The sequence below is a fragment of the Betta splendens genome, chromosome 8 (assembly GCF_900634795.4).
Source record: "Betta splendens chromosome 8, fBetSpl5.4, whole genome shotgun sequence".
Classification (NCBI taxonomy): domain Eukaryota; kingdom Metazoa; phylum Chordata; class Actinopteri; order Anabantiformes; family Osphronemidae; genus Betta; species Betta splendens.
Window position 1 is genome coordinate 4,810,071 of NC_040888.2, and position 16,370 is coordinate 4,826,440.

The 16,370-nt window shown below is 48.5% G+C and overlaps 2 protein-coding genes across 3 annotated transcripts in view; both read left to right on the forward strand.

The window, feature by feature from the left end:
* The window catches only part of prkcab (protein kinase C, alpha, b), a 50,736-nt gene extending 39,567 nt beyond the window's left edge, over positions 1-11,169 (forward strand). Inside the window, exons 6-18 of one of the 2 annotated variants that reach the window (XM_029159095.3) lie at positions 1,214-1,370; positions 1,456-1,590; positions 2,070-2,163; positions 3,659-3,688; positions 5,446-5,586; positions 5,689-5,862; positions 6,257-6,348; positions 6,446-6,508; positions 6,608-6,746; positions 7,254-7,334; positions 7,419-7,526; positions 8,048-8,188; positions 8,971-11,169. In XM_029159095.3, coding sequence (XP_029014928.1) covers positions 1,214-1,370; positions 1,456-1,590; positions 2,070-2,163; positions 3,659-3,688; positions 5,446-5,586; positions 5,689-5,862; positions 6,257-6,348; positions 6,446-6,508; positions 6,608-6,746; positions 7,254-7,334; positions 7,419-7,526; positions 8,048-8,188; positions 8,971-9,135 — 1,520 coding nt within the window. In that variant the 3' untranslated portion in view covers positions 9,136-11,169. The remainder of the gene's footprint in view (positions 1-1,213; positions 1,371-1,455; positions 1,591-2,069; positions 2,164-3,658; positions 3,689-5,445; positions 5,587-5,688; positions 5,863-6,256; positions 6,349-6,445; positions 6,509-6,607; positions 6,747-7,253; positions 7,335-7,418; positions 7,527-8,047; positions 8,189-8,970) is intronic. The other variant, XM_029159096.3, reaches the window with a different exon arrangement.
* A 424-nt stretch (positions 11,170-11,593) lies between these two features.
* cacng5b (calcium channel, voltage-dependent, gamma subunit 5b) lies at positions 11,594-15,947 on the forward strand. Its single transcript, XM_029159139.3, has 6 exons — positions 11,594-11,885; positions 12,988-13,238; positions 14,059-14,145; positions 14,560-14,700; positions 14,791-14,936; positions 15,123-15,947. The coding sequence occupies exons 2-6, from the start codon at positions 13,043-13,045 to the stop codon at positions 15,378-15,380; spliced, it is 828 nt and encodes a 275-aa protein (XP_029014972.1). The 5' UTR covers positions 11,594-11,885; positions 12,988-13,042; the 3' UTR covers positions 15,381-15,947.
* Positions 15,948-16,370: the final 423 nt, after the last annotated feature.

Genomic DNA, 16,370 nt, shown 5'->3' on the forward strand with positions numbered 1-16,370 from the left:
GGAAAAGGGGGTGGGGGTTGTAAGGGTAGCAGAGATATCAGATTGGATAAGGAGTTAAGTGAGAAGCAACACATTCACGGAGGAGCTGCTGACACTGGTGCTTAGCTGGTGATCTGAATGAGAGGCCTGCAGCGCCCTCTACTGCACCAAAGCCTGTAATGCTCCAATCAGGCAATTTGTGGTTTTTCCCTCGTGATGACTTTAGAAAATCCTGTGAATTATTTTCCATATCAAATTAATTTTCTGTGATGGAGGGGACAAACCATTACACCCTGGTTTTCCTTCCAATTAGTTGATCTTAGTTTGTCAGATTTTCATTTATTTATTACCTTTAAAAACAAAACAAACAACAGTTATTTCACATCCAACGGTAAATGTTAGCATATTTAGCTCAGTCTGCGCTGCAGTGACTATGTGGTTCTTGTATTCAACCCTGAAATATTTATATTTAGAGTAAAAACTACATTTGTACAGTTTTAATGAAGAGTGTCCTTGTTTGAATTTCACTCTGGCTCCCTTCATTCATTTTGTGTGTTACCATTATAAGAAGCAGATGAATGAAGTTTTAGAGGACGATCCTCTGTCTTCTCTCCGTCCGTCGTCTTCTACTGCTTTCTGGCGTCTCCACTTATATCTGCCTATTCACCAGCTTTCGTCTTAATTGCTCTTCAGTCACTTACTGTTTCATTCATGTGACCGGCTGCCGTTTGTGTGTGTTCCGGGGCTCCTGCTAAGTGGGGCAGCGGTGGAGCCGGACCACCGGGTACCGACGATGCATGTCGTCACCATGGTGAAGGTGCCCCGCTCCCCCCCCTCCCGTTGCCATGCTACAGCACTCTTTTTATTCCATGTGGCCGTCATCACACGGGGAACCACACACCTCCCTCACAGTATCTGCTCACCTATTGCACCTGTAACCAAGAGAATGCCTTCCTGTCTTATTCACACGCTCCCGATCTACAATCCTCGGTGCGAGACAGACTTTATTTGATGGTACGCGTGCGTGCGCCCTGACACCCACCAGTGTTACAATCCCGTCGCTGTTGTTTCACACTGTCAACTTCAAGTCAATTTTGAGAATATGCTTTGCTTGGTGGCGCCTGTTTCCAGCATATGCGGCTCCTGATCTGACGGTTGTGTTGTGTTGTATGCGTCAGTCTGCCCATGGATCCATACGGTAGACCAATGCACGCGTCTCTCTCCTTTCTCCTAGTGGGTGAAGCCAGGAACCTGATTCCCATGGATCCAAACGGCTTGTCAGACCCCTATGTTAAACTCAAGCTCATTCCAGATCCCAAGAATGAGACCAAGCAGAAGACGAGGACCATCCGCTCGTCCCTCAACCCCTGCTGGAACGAGTCCTTCACATTGTGAGTTCAGTCAGGCCGTTGTGTGCGACGCCGCCGGCGTGTTGTGCGCATGTTTAACACTTCCACCCCCCGTGTGTGTGCTCAGTAAGCTGAAGGCGTCGGACAAGGACCGCCGCCTGTCCATCGAGGTGTGGGACTGGGACCGGACCACCAGGAACGACTTCATGGGCTCCATGTCGTTCGGCGTGTCCGAGCTCATCAAGGCTCCCACGTGTGGCTGGTCAGTCCTCTTCCACCATTCCTAAAATGGCCTTTAAGCAGCTACTGTACCATCAGCATGTGACGTAAAACCCAGGAGCAATGATAGACCTCACGGACCAAGTTCCACCGCCCCATTACTCTGTCCTGGTCCACCTGCGTTGTCTCATCCCATGTTATCATTCCACTGCCCTGCAGCCTAAACTGAGCCTGATCCACTCCAGGTGATACCTGTGCGTCACCGTCACTGCTGGCACCGACCAGCACACGGCACCTACTGCTTTAGGCCTCTAAACAAGTTGCCAGTGGATGTGTACATTAGAATGGAAGTATAGTGAAGCGTGAAGCACCGCTGACAGAGACCAGACCTGCAAACACTCCGAGCGACTCATGATCGAAGGGGTGCAGAAACACAAAGATATGCAGCCGTGTAGGTGGACGTAGGACGAGAGCACAGAAGGTAATAAATGCACGTGTTTCTCCGTTTGTCATGTGTTCCAGGTACAAGATGTTGAACCAAGAGGAGGGAGAATATTACAACGTCCCGATCCCAGAGGTGGACGACATCAACCTGGAGCTCCGGCAGAAGTTCGAGGTGAGCGAGAAGCAGCAGACGCTGCATTACATCAACAGCAGAGTCCCGTTTGCACACGTCCATTACTGGCCTCAGCGGTATGTGATCCTGTCGCCATAGTAACGGTCGCCCCGGCGCCACAGAGGAGGCTCACCTCCGTGTCAAAGTAGATGCTTTCACGGCGTAAAGAACGGCTCGTATGCAGGAGGAGCAGGCGAAGAGTAAACATACAACACGTGCTTCATGCAGGAAGCGCAGCTTCACCCTCAGCTGGTGGTGAACTGTGGGACGCTGAGAGCAGAGGATGCTGTTCCTGATGAAGAGAAAGATTTGTAGCCACACATAGCTGCGTCTTAAAAGTAAATCTGCTAGCATCGTTTCAGGGGTTTCCTAACTAATATGTCAAGTTATACACAAAATAAAAACAAACAAAAAAACAACTAAAAGCACCTGAGTCTCACCTTTTTATCAATTTTTACACATTTACATACTTAGATTTAATTATCTTCAGAAATGTATTTTAATGGTCTACTGTGTCTTCAAACTGTAGCAGCCACTGGTTTCAACATAACATTCATCTCAAAGCATGTTGAGTTTGAACTAATGCCTGACAGTATTCATCCAGCCATGAGCCACGGCACCTCTCTGTCCTGTGGAAGGAGAGAACATGCAGACACAGAACGGCACATGGCCGACCTCGGTCTCCAGCTACGTGTCACCGCCGCAGTGACAGCATCACTTGTAGGATGTGATGTAGAACAACACAACAAACCCTGGCTCCATCTCTGTACCGCGTCACAGTCAGTGCTTATCTATCACTTTCACAAGCTGTGCACCCAAACAAGCACGCACACACATACACAAACACACACACACACACGCATGCACGCACACGCGCACACACACACGCGCGCACGCACACACACACGCGCACACACACACACACACACACACACACACACACACACACACACACACACACACACACGTGCACACACACACACACACACACAGACACACGCACACACACACACACACACGCGTGCACACACACACACACACACACACAGACACACGCACACACACACACACACACACACACACACACACACACACAAAGCCGCATCCGGAAGCGAGCGAGAGCCGTTTTATTAAAGCCGGGCTCCGTGTGTGCTTTAATACCGAGTGTAAATTTAATTTCCTCACAGACACCCTCACGACACCGAGCCTTGTTTTTAATTTGCGCTCCTCTCCGCGCTGTTCGGCGCCGACCTTGAATTTCCTTCGAGGCCCGCGTCTTCACGCAGCAGTGCGGTTGCCGTGGAAACAAGTGCGGAGCTGCAGCCAGATGTGACAACAAAGGAGTTATTCTGTTATCTAATCATGCCTTTGATTTCTATTATTTTCAGACAGATCAAATACAATAAAATCATTTTCCATGTGTGTTTTTTTGTGTCAACACACACATCAAAGAAGCTTTGACTGCACTAACAAGCCAGTTTCTTCTTTCTTCTAGGCCTGCCAGTTAAATATCCACTATCTCAAGGTAGCTTTCCTGCCTGCTTCGCCTCTAGTTTGCATCACTTTCGTCTCACTCTGTTGGGATTGTTTGTGGAGCTCTGCTGGGCCTCCACAAATGAATCTGATTTACTAACACACGCTCTTAACAGTTTGCTTGCTGTGATGTACACGAACTAAACTGCAGCGACACAAAGTTGGATTTCTCCCTCACGCACGCGCTCTCTCCTCGCCCGCCGTGTCACATCTTTGCCACACGTGCGCAGCGCAACGTGAGAGGCCACGTTAGAACAATCAGTATCGCACCGAGCCATTCCTCCTCCTCAGTACCTGCAGCATCTCCTCAATGCAATTTCGTTTGGCTTCCACACACGATGCAAAGAAAGCAACACGACCCCCAAAGCATCTACGAAGCATCAGCAGCCACTGCTGATCTAAAATCTAAAATTCAGATTAAGGTGCTGCACGTATCAGATTTGTCCATCGTCAGCACAAACAGCATGGTTGTTAGTAAATGTGTGGAGCACTCAGGCCTCCGGTGGCGCCGTCATGTGAGCACCTGATCCCACCTTCTACTAGTCTGGACTATAGAAGGCTGCTAGGACATGAAGCATGGTTCAACAAGCACCCACACAGTATGAATGAACACATCCTCACGGTCTCGATGTGCTTGGTGTGCATGCCCCACTCCTCCACATGGTGGCAGTGTAGCAGCGTGTGTGGCTGTGCTGCATCTGTTTCAACACAACTGTGACCAACGTTCCGGCTTTCGTTCGTTCGCGGTGAGACGAGCAGCTGAGCTCTTTGTTACCGGTGCGTCTTTTTAAAACAAGGGCGACCTCAACAACAACAAGTGAAGTCGCAACAGTGACCTAATGAAATGTAATTGTTTACATTCACTCTTGCAAATCTCGCTTAGGTCGGTCGTGCAGCCCTGAAACTACCGGTTTTCTGAGGACAGAGTATTTTTTTTATCTTTTATGCCATGTAGCAGTTCCCAGTCAAAGAGCAGAGAAACGGTTGGCCTGGCAACAGCTTCTCCGTGTCCCATCAGTCAGCTGGTTTCTGTGCTCTTAAAGAGAGAAACCAATGAGCGCTGGAGCCAGAATGGGAGCTGGTGGGGTCCTAATTGCTCTTTTTTTTTTTTTTTTACAAAGCCCCTTGCTGAGCCAGTCATTATAACCACGGGCAACCATAGAACGGAGGCGAGCCCCCACCGGCCGCCCACCACACAATTTGCCCTGCATACATCAGTAGTGGGAGCCCGCGTGACTGTGGGACGGAGCCCCGCGTTGTCTCTGAATGAGACGAGCCGATCAGACGCGTTTGATGCTGAGGGGGTGATGAGCACCGTCACCACGGCTCCTTGGGCCAAATGATCACATTCAGATCTGCTGGAAAATTTGCATAGGATATCATTTTTGTTTAACGGGAAAGCAAATATTCAAATTTACAACCTTACTTCCCGTGCTCCGGGGAGCTTGGACGTGCACACAAGGAATAAAATAGAATGATTTCCTCCCCCTTTGCATTTGACTCATTTTGAGATTTCAGTTTTTCATTTGCCTTGTTATGAAAAGCTGCACACCCTGTCCAGCAGTGATTAATAGCTGGGAAGCATCTGTGCCCTCGGTTAGAAAAATAAAGCAAGCGGCGTCTTAGTGTTGCTCCTCTATTTATTTGTGAATGTTATGACGGCAGAAAGCAGAGTACAGCCTTGAATTTGTTCCTTCTTTAGTCGAAGTCCATGTGAACGTGTGCGTTCGTGTGTGTACTCCACCACAGAAAGCCAAGCTGGGGCACGGTAAGAAGATGATCACGCCGTCAGACCACCGGAGGTTCAGCCTGCCTTCGGGGAACATGGACCGGGTCGGACTCCACGACTTCAACTTCCTGGCCTTGCTGGGGAAGGGCAGCTTTGGCAAAGTGAGCGTTACAACACAGACTGAGTACAAACGCACATCAGAGCCTCCAGCAGTTGCTTGCATGCGTTTCGGTGCCTCGTGACCTTTGACCTTTGCTCTGCAGGTCATGTTGGCAGAGATGAAGTCCACAGAGGAGCTGTACGCCATCAAGATCCTGAAGAAGGACGTGGTGATCCAGGACGACGACGTGGAGTGTACGATGGTGGAGAAGCGGGTCCTGGCCCAGAGGGACAAGCCGCCCTTCCTCACGCAGCTCCACTCCTGCTTCCAGACAGTGGTGTGTAGAGGCGCGTGAATAAGGAACGGAGCTGCTCCGTTCATGCACCTGGCGCCCAACCGCTCCGCGGCGCCTTAAATCATTACCTCTTCATTTGCAATTCCTACTTTTTGCCCACGGTCCTGCGGAGAAAATTGATACTCAGCCGAGAGCCGCGTTGAAAATGAGGTCTAATACGAAGCGTGACGTCAATGCTGCACATAGAAACGATGACTCATGGAGGCTTCAATAGCTGTACATTTACTCTAACTTGAAAGAACAGATGCCATTTAATAAGTGAACCACATGTAACTGTAGAGCTACTCTAATGATTACCTGTGTGTTATTGAATGACTACATACTGTTTGCAGCAGTATTACTGTGCTTCCAACGGACAATGACCGTTTTGTTGCAGGACCGGCTGTACTTTGTGATGGAGTACATCAACGGAGGCGACCTCATGTATCACATCCAGCGAATGGGCAAGTTCAAGGAGCCGCAGGCAGTGTAAGCGTGCCCGTTAGTTCATTACACCTCTACGCGTGTGCAGGATGAGGGAGGCGGCTTAAACGGGCTTAAAAACAGGCTCCTTCTAATTTTGCAGGTTTTACGCAGCAGAGATTGCCGTCGGTTTGTTTTTCTTGCACCGAAAAGGGATCATCTACAGGTGAGTGACGGCAGATGGACAGATACAGTAGATGTCTTGTCTGTGGAGGATTTGAGTCCATTGCGTGCGTGCGATGCTAGCGGTCTGTCTCTGCTGCAGGGATCTGAAGCTGGACAACGTCATGCTGGACTCCGAGGGCCACATCAAGATAGCGGACTTCGGCATGTGCAAGGAGAACATGTACGAGGGCATGAACACGCGCACCTTCTGCGGAACCCCGGACTACATCGCCCCGGAGGTGAGACCTCCAAACAGCATCCAGACGGGATGAGACCTTCTCTGCATCCTCCGCGACGAGTACCGAGGATTCACCTGCATCTTGAGATTCGACAAATTAGTATATATGTTATTTCTCTCTGAGCTATAAGGATATGAATGGGGGAGGTGAGGGAAACTCCTGAATTCTCACAGGAGAAACTAATCTGGCCCAAGAAGAAACCCTTCTCACTTTTATCCAACAGAAGATGTATTTTTTTTATTGAAATCCCCCGAAGAGTTTCTTTTTTAAGCCGCGCGACTAATTGCAACCTGAAGTGAGTCTGCGAGCGCAGCCTGCGTGTGTGATTATTGTTGTGTGGGAGGGAGCTGAGGGAGGACAAATTGGAGGGTAGGAGAAAGCAGCTTTGTTATGGAGTGTGTGTAATGGAGGTTTATGTGTTAGCGCGCTCGGTAGATGTTTTACACATACAGTAATAATGACGGCTTTACCGTCACAGTGTTTTATTATTTTCCTGCTGTCTGTCAGATAATCGCATATCAGCCCTATGGAAAGTCGGTGGACTGGTGGGCGTACGGCGTCCTCCTCTACGAGATGCTGGCGGGACAGGTACAGCAACGAGCTGGCGACTCCTCAGCGTCGGTGCAAACTATGTTCTATGGTTTATCTGAGCGGCGTCTTTTGTGTCCTCAGCCTCCGTTTGATGGAGAGGACGAGGACGAGCTCTTCCAGTCCATCATGGAGCATAATGTGTCCTACCCCAAGTCCATGTCCAAAGAGGCCGTGTCCATTTGCAAGGGAGTGAGTGATGTTTAAAAGCATGCACAGCTGCTTATAAAGAGCATTAAGGCAACCACACCTCAGCTCATTAACCAAAGGGACAGTGATCAAAATAACAATGAAGCCCTTTTTCAAAATTAAAAGGGTTTGTCATGGGTTTCAACAACTGATCACGGTTGCCATGGTTATTGTTATTTACCAACAAGGAAATGAGTTTTCGAGGCAGTTTACTTCCTTTATTATATTATAATGACAGCCACCGAAAACAGCATCCATCACAGCAGAGCCGATGACAGAGGCGCCTCTCCTGAACCCCCTCATTGTTTGCTCTACATCTAATTTCCCAAAAAATGATTCACGGCCAAAATTACCAGCAACTGATAAATCAAAGAAAACGAGCTATGAAGAGAAGGTGTAATTTCCTGCCACCATTTTGAAAGCTGGCTCTGCCTAACGCAGCTGAGGTGATTATGTGGCTTAATCAGAGCATGATTCTGTTGGAGCGTGAACTGACCGGGTTCCGTCTCCTGATCCGTCGCCAGCTGATGACCAAGCACCCGTCGAAGCGTCTGGGCTGCGGCCCCGAGGGCGAGCGGGACATCAGGGAGCAGGCGTTCTTCAGGCGCATCGACTGGGAGCGTCTGGCCAACAGAGAGATCCAGCCGCCGTTCAAGCCCAAAGTGGTGAGTGATGAGGGAGCTGTGTTTATACTGGGCAAACTTCCCATTCATCTCCAGCCTGAGCAATGGGTTAGGTGGTCCCAACGGCGCCGCAGGCTCCCAGCTGCAGCCACCGGCTCGGTGCCGCTGACACCTGCCCCATGCCTCCCCGCACCACGAACACCCCCCCCCCACACCCGCAGAGCCCGAAGCTTCACAAGTGCTGTCACGGAGGCTCGAAAATAGCTCTCGCAGAGCAGAGTTCCCTTCACTTCCACCACGAGGGCCTCAGTAAATGCAGGGTTACACAGCGGATGTATCCGAGGACGGGGGGGGGGGGGGCGTTCTAAAAGCAGACCCATCTATTCACGAGGGCCTTTGTGCGGCTCACAGTTGTGAGCTCATACCCTGCGTCATTAATTGGTCCACAGGGACTGGAAAACAAAAGATCCATCTGAGGCTTCGTAGCGATGGTACTGAGCAGCTGGAAAACCCACAGACGCTGATGCGTCTCTGGAGAAACAGCGGATGCCGGAGTCGGCTGCCCAGCTTTTGTTGTGCATTACTGAAGGGAATCGTGTCATTTGCTGCAGCAGCGTGCAGACATTTATGCATTCAGCCTTTGAGACGCACGGCGGCCGGGAGCGGTTTCGCGTCGATGCCTGTGACCTCCAGTGTGGGAGCTTCGGGTCGAGTCCTAATCTAATTACAACTTCCGCCCGGCTACACATCAGGCTGCTGTGTTTTCTCCCTCTGGGTCCTTTGGCAGCTTTCTAAGAACAGACATTTTGTGCATCTTATTTCAGTGCGGCAAAGGAGCGGAGAACTTCGACAAGTTCTTCACGCGCACCCAGCCCGTGCTGACGCCTCCCGACCAGCTGGTCATCGCCAACATCGACCAGAGCGAGTTCGCCGGCTTCTCCTACATCAACCCCCAGTTCATCCATCCGTCCCTGCACAGCGTGGTATGAGGAGCGGCCACAGGATGCTGAGAGACTCACCCCGTGCTCCACAGTGTTCCGTCCACTACTTACCAGTATCTGCATTTACAGTAGGAACCACTGAGGAGAGTGAAGCACGTAGATGTTCGCAGGCATGTTGGTACAGTTGTTGCATAACGTCCCCAAAGCATCTCATTACACGGTGTTTATTCTGAATCTCTATCTGTGTTTCTTCCAACCTGCAGCCTTCTTCTTGTGTATGAATGTGTCCCAGTACAGGTTGAACTCTCATTAGATATTAAAGATGCAAGCTCCCATTCCTCATCCCACTCACCTGATCTTACTACGCAACGATCTGCAATGCACGACATGAACAGAACCTATTTTTCTGCTCCGTCCTGTCTTTGTCTACTTCTGAACTTGCTACCTGTACATTATATGTATATAAACTCCAGGATAAAAGCGGTAGTGTACTGTTACACGAGTGCCAAAGTAGAAGTGGAAGCTGAACATTTCTATTCCAGTCCTTTTAATGTTGTTCTTCTCTGGACCGCGTCGACACAATAAAAGGCCTGTGTGTTGTTTCGTGGGACGTGGAAGTGGACGCGGGGGGGGGGGGGGGGGGGGGGGGGGTTCCGTTTGTCTCGCGTCTCGTACAGAGCGTGTTTGCAGGACACGGGGTCAGAAGGCGGCGGACGCGTTCTAAACTCTAAAGATGCTGTTTCCATAGGCACAACGCAGATCTCTGTTGCATGCTTATTTTCTGACTCTGTATGAGCAGTAGACTGTAGGATGCAGTACACGTCTGGTATCATTGTAAAGTTTAGTATTATGATATAAACTATGTTAATATATACTTGTATGTCTGAAGAAAAGTTTCTATCTGTTGAGGAAAAAAAGGTTTGTTCCTGTTTTACGTTCCGCTTCTGTCCGACCCTTTATCGTGCGTCGACCTTTTTGTAAATATGTTTGGGGAAGACAGAAGCTCGTCGCAGATTTTATACTATGAACTGAATGTGCTTTTACTACCGGAGGCGGTTTGGACATTTCTATGTTTAGATCAGCCCGGAGGAGAGTTCTAGGACATCTGGCTGAAGCGTTGGCAGCTTTGGTATCAGCGGACCTTGTTACATGTATTTCCACTATTTATCCAGCGTTTTCTACTCAGTGCTCAGAGAATATGCAGCAGCCGTGTGCGTGAAAAGCTCCGACGCCCTGTTGCCTTGGTCATCTCAGGGCTGACTCCTGGAACAGACGGACAGACGGCGATGAAGCTGCATTGTTGTTGTTGTGAGGAGATCAGAGCCCTCGGTGGCAGAAACACGTCTACTTTATATATTGTGTGCATGCGTGAGGCGAGGTCTGAGCTAAGCATGCGAAAGGACCCCCTGCATGATACAGAGACCACCCCCCCCCCAACCCCCACCCACTCCCAGGTGTGGAGCATGGAGTTCCCCCCACCTTGTTGCACACAATGAGACAAACCGGTCCAACGAGTAACTGCGCGCTATTCTGCTCTTCGTCTTTTAGCACTCGCTGTCATGTAGCCCAGCCCGTTTGGCTAAAAGGCTAGATTTAAAAAAAAAAAATAGGTGTGAAATGCTTCTGTTGGCTTTTTGTTTCATTGTGCCAAACTGAGCCTTGTTGTTTCCAGTCAGGTGTTTTTGTGCGAGGCCACTACTGAGGCACACAAAGCGACAGAGGGACTTTACGAAACTGCCAAATTTCAAGCAAACAATCAGCTCTTTGCTCATGATTTAAGTCTTAACACCCAGACCGATGTTGTGTCTGTCACATCTGGACCAAATTAAGAATAAACCGAATGTTTACATGTCTCACATTGAGAAGCTGTATCCGGGAAAAACATACACAGAAATAAAACCTTGGGGCCTGTGACAGAGATAATTAAGCGTTAGGCCAGTCAGGTACAATTAGAGCCACAGGGATGTTTGTATGTGTTTCCTTTCCCCTGCCTTTGTTAACCTGAATCTTATTGTTCCTCTGTTTATTGTGGTATGACGGATACTGTGTATAAATAAAGTATGAAAACTATTTTAAAATCAACCAGCTGTTTTATTGTGGTATTGTTGTGGTGAAGTGAGGTTTGATGCCAGAGTAGAACATTAAAGTGATGGAATAAATCCAGTCAATTACATTACTGCCATAAATGATTAATTGCATCAGCAGCTATAGGGGAAACCTTAATGATCTTAAATCCAGCTAAGACTACTAGAGTTATAACATATTTAAGATAATGCCATCACCATTGAGGTGAAGTGTTTCCCTGCACTCTCGAAATCCATCTCCTCAACAGGCAGCTGTCTCACTTCCTGCCGGAGCGGAGTGGAGCTGTCCTTGGTGCTGAAGCCGATAAACAAAAACACGCTCGCTGGACTCTGACCACGTGTCCTTGTGATGGCGGTTACAAACTCAAATTGGGCATTTACGCACACGTACGCACTGACTCACCCCCCCCCCCCCCCCCTTTCTCGCGCTCGCTCCCGCAGATGAACTCAGTCAGCAGAGCAGGTCCTCGTATCCAACCCTGTTTATTCTCTCGGAGCTGCGTCGTGTTGCCCTTAAAAATCCCAGTGCGGCTTCATTTCGCGGGTTTCTGCAGGAATTTGCGGCCGTTTCGCAGGAGCCGCGCTGAATTCCACCGGACACCGGTCGCGCTCCCCGGTTGCTGCAGGGACGGCGAATCCTTTTTTTCAACTTTCAACACGATCTTTGCTCAAAGTCCCGAAACAAAGCGCTGGGACAGGACGGAAGGTTAACGGGTAAGAAGGAGCGGCGCATGGTAATTGACTGAGCTATAATGAGCTATAACGCCAGTTTTTACTATTGGGCGCTCACAACGACCTGATGGTTTCTTAACGCTGCTGATCACCTGCTAATCCTCTATACGTCGCGTTATAACGTTATAACAAGTGATTTTTGTACCTGCAGTATTTTAGTGTCAGTAACAGAATCTATAAAGAACAGAACCTGATGTGATGCTGTGAAAACTACTAATATTCTTATTAGTTGCATATTTATTTTTAGAAATAATACACTCATAATTAACTTTCGAAGAAATTATTATGTCACCCCACAGCTTTTATTTTTACTTTATTTTGAAACTTTTGCTCCTATAATTGAGCTTAAACTGAATCACGAATGAGGACCTTGGCATTGTCTCTCTCTGGAAACAACGCCAAGGACAGATTAGTTGAAATAATTATATCCCCAAACTCAGTGTTTTCAGAGGCGGAGTCTAATCTGATAACGTGGCTCCTTATTAATTTGGCTCAGCCATTGCAAAACGAACTAATGAGCAGAGCGTCGTTGGATTCGCCCCGACAGCTGATTCCTCACTCTGTCACTGCCTGTACATCACTCATGTGTGTCCTGGATGGATCAGAACGGTCCCGCTGTCACTACAGATGATGCCTCACACACATGCTCTGACGTACCAACGTCCAGCCTTCCCCAGGCTGCTGGATAATGTCAAAAGCAGGTCTTGGATTACAAATAGGAATAATGTGGGCATTTGTATTCACGCAGGTGGCTCCTACACTGTTATTGCCCCATATGTCTGGAGGCTCAAACAGATTTATTGCCTATTCACACTTCTGCAAAGCCTTTAGAGTTCATCAGGTTATTAGAGGAGCTGCATGCTGCTCATTATGGTTTTAGTGGGTAGAACAGAGACAGTACATAATTCTTCCCCTGTCTGACGTTACTGTTTATCAGTCATGCTTTACTTTCACTAAATGAGTGCAGGTGCATCATCAACCTGGTCTGATGTGTTCCCTGTGTGCTCAATAGGACCACTGCTTGTGTCCAAGCCCAGCTGAAATTTTCATAAGCACGCCTTCGCTTTTTCATTTCCTCCTCCAGATTGCTCCCGGGAAAAGCGTGTTCCCAACCCACTGCGTGCTCCCCCGCTGTCGCCATGAGCGCGTGCAGCAGGAAGGCCCTGACATTGCTGAGCAGCGTCTTTGCAATCAGCGGCCTGGGGCTGCTGGGAGTGGCGGTGAGCACAGACTACTGGCTGTACCTGGAGGAGGGCGTCATCCTGCCTCTGAACCAGAGCACGGACATCAAGACGTCGCTGCACTCGGGACTGTGGAGAGTGTGCTTCCTGGCTGGTTGGTAACAAGTGTGTGTGTGGCTACAGGTCCCTGCCGTCCCACAGACCCACAGCTGACTAGGAAGTCAATCAGCAAACGATTACGGAGTGGAGCGATCATTTAAAGGCAGCAGCGGCAGGGAGCTGATGGCGTCACACCGATACATCCTCACTGCATCAGCAAATGCGCGATGCGATCAGCACAGAAAGAAGCGCTTGCCCCTTTTGTCGCTCCTTAAAAGTAGGCGCTAGCTTCAAAGCACAATTACTCACAGCAGCACATGCTGCACAGACAGTATGTACAGTATATACGCGGAGTTCACTGGTGCCGATGATGGTTGGAGCATTGACAGAAGAGTTAAAACCTTCCACTCTTCATTCTCTAATTCTTCAACCATCCTTGAAGAATGAAGATTTCAATTCGGAAGCACCAAACGCACAAAGTTAGCTTAAAAGAAATGTGAATCCACCAAACCAAAGTTGACGTCTCGTTAAAGGTTCAAACTAAACTAGTTCTCTAATGCAAACAAGCTTCTTGTAGCCTCGGATTCTGGCCCTCAGGTCACTGCCTCCTGCTCCTTCCTCTGTCTGTTGGACTTGAACAATCAAGTAAAGTTTGATTTCCCTCCGTTCTATGACTCACGCTTTCACATCCACACTCTTACATTCACAGCATCAGGGCTGATGTATTTTTAGAAGTGGCTTAACGTTCCTCAAAGTGCCTTGTTCTGATGGAGACGCAGGGCAGAGCAGCAGGCCGTCGCTCTGCGCCGCTGCTTCAGTCTCGCTTCATCGTCCTGTCTCTGAATAAATGTGCACGTTTCCTCTTCGCTTTTCAGGCGACGAGTCCGGCCGCTGCTTTACCATCGAGTACGTGATGCCCATGAACGTCCAGCTGACGTCAGAGTCCACAGTGAACGTGCTCAGTGAGTAACAGCAGCTTAACACTCTGGAACCCGCGGCGCGGCCTTTGCTTTTTAATAAAAAAAATGTCATTTCCAACAAGGTTGTGTTTAGAAAGCTGAGCAGCACCTGCCTGTGGCCCGAGCGCCGTCTGAGTCATCGCTCCGCTCCAGAATGCTTATTGCTTTCTCATAGCTCACCTCGTGCGTCCTTGAGTCAAGCTCAGTGTCAGTGCAGCTTTTCTGGGAGGAGGAATGCACAGGAGCAAAGCAGCTTAATGAGCGTTAAACACGTGTTCGCTTCATTTCAGGTGCAGCAACAAAACAATGGTTTATTTGCCTCTGAGGGCGAATTGGTATTTTACAGTTCAACCTGTTGGGAGTTTTGCTCAGGTTATTTTCTTATGAGCGAACACAGATACTGCTTTTCCTCTTCAGAGATGATCCGCTCAGCGACGCCGTTCCCTCTCGTCAGCCTCTTCTTCATGTTCATCGGTTTTGTCCTCAACAACATCGGACACGTCCGCCCCCATCGCACCATCCTGGCCTTCGTCTCTGGCATCTTCTTCATCCTCTCAGGTGAGCAGCGCTCGCCCAGTGCCCTCTCTCTCCCCTCCTCCTCTCTGCCTCAGACCTGATTTGTGCGCCTCTCCTCGGTCCACGCCTCAGGTCTGGCTCTGGTGGTGGGTCTGGTGTTGTACATCTCCAGCATAAATGATGAAATGTTGAATCGGACTAAAAGCAGCGAGGCCTTTTTCACCTACAAGTACGGCTGGAGCTTCGCCTTCGCTGCCATCTCCTTTCTGCTCACCGAGGTGAAATAATAACTCACTCAACACTGTTAAAAGTGAACAACTATCTGACCAGCAGCACTTTCTTGCAATTGCAACATTTCCATTTACTCCCATCTAGTGGCCAAAGCGAGGAACTACAGCAGCCCATGACATAACACTCACCATAATAGCTTTAATGACCTCCACAACCTTATGTTTTCCCTTCAGAGTGCCGGTGTCATGTCCGTCTACCTGTTCTTGAAGCGATACACAGCGGAGATCTACCAGCCCCGTCACCCCAGCTTCTACCGCCCCCGTCTCAGTAACTGCTCCGACCATTCGGGTCAGTTCCTGCACCCAGAGGCGTGGTCACGCGGGCGCAGTCCCTCCGACATCTCGAGCGAAGCGTCGCTCCAGATGAGCGCCAGCTACCCTGCTCTCCTCAAGTGCCCCGAATATGACCAAGTCTCCTCCTCCCCCTGCTGAGGGGTCAGAGGTCACAGCGGGGGCCCCGTAAAGGCCGCTAAAGAGTCACAGAACCTCCCTTAAGGTCCAAAGACCAGTTGTGGGCAAGAAAATGATACAGCTTAGATAAAAACTGAGTTTGACGTTCTGAGAAAGTCACGTCGACTGTTACTCATGGACTCGTTCCTGTTACGCTGGGTGTGATGTTCATAGGGTGATGTTCATAGGGTGATGCTGACTGGGAATATAATGTGGTCTAAAGTTCTACAAACAATAATACACGTGTGTCGCTTTGTTTTTTTGATTCTGTTTACATTGTAGCTAAAAAGAAAAAATGTGGGGTATTACATTATGTCTTGTAGCTGAGCGTTTTAGCTTCCAGTGCCTGATAAACATTTCTTTTTGTAAATAGAGTCAGTCAAGATTCAGATTTGTTTCACACACAAACACTGGATACTCCATATAAAAATGTAAAAATGTTTGTGTTTAATAAATACATGTTTGTTGATGGTGAAGCTACAGATGTTTTATACAATGTCTGTAGACAGGTTGAATAAATGTTAAATAAATATCACCAGCTCCTGTGGATTTCTCGTTTTTATAAGTGTGATGTCACATTTATTCACTTAGAGGAAGCATTTTGTAGCTGAACACCACGCTGTCAAGCAGAGATACACCAAATCAGCCCAAGTATGAAAACTGAGATGTAGAAAAAAATAAAAAAGTCAAATCAGCTGCAAAGAGATGATAAATTAGCACTAACAATTGCAAAACAACTAAAAGGTTTTTTTCTTTTCTACCATGAAATGACATATTTCCAGTTATTAACCTATACAAGCCAATAAAACCTATTTTGACATAATATAAATTCCCCCAGTAACGTTATAAAAATGCATGTGGATTTGCACCAAAATCTATTTGTTCATCTGGACGTAAAGAAAAACCATAGATTCCATATCCTCTGAAGATATGATATGAATTCTTTCATATCCTCTGAGGATATGATAGATA

What these genes read in the sequence shown, in the direction of transcription:
- cacng5b (XM_029159139.3), top strand. Translation starts at nt 13,043, where the DNA reads ATGAGCGCGTGCAGCAGGAAGGCCCTGACATTGCTGAGCAGCGTCTTT. An exon ending in GTCCACAGTGAACGTGCTCA is followed by an intron (nt 14,146 to 14,559) that starts GTGAGTAACAGC and finishes TTTCCTCTTCAG; the next exon opens with AGATGATCCGCTCAGCGACG. An exon ending in TCTCCTTTCTGCTCACCGAG is followed by an intron (nt 14,937 to 15,122) that starts GTGAAATAATAA and finishes TTTTCCCTTCAG; the next exon opens with AGTGCCGGTGTCATGTCCGT.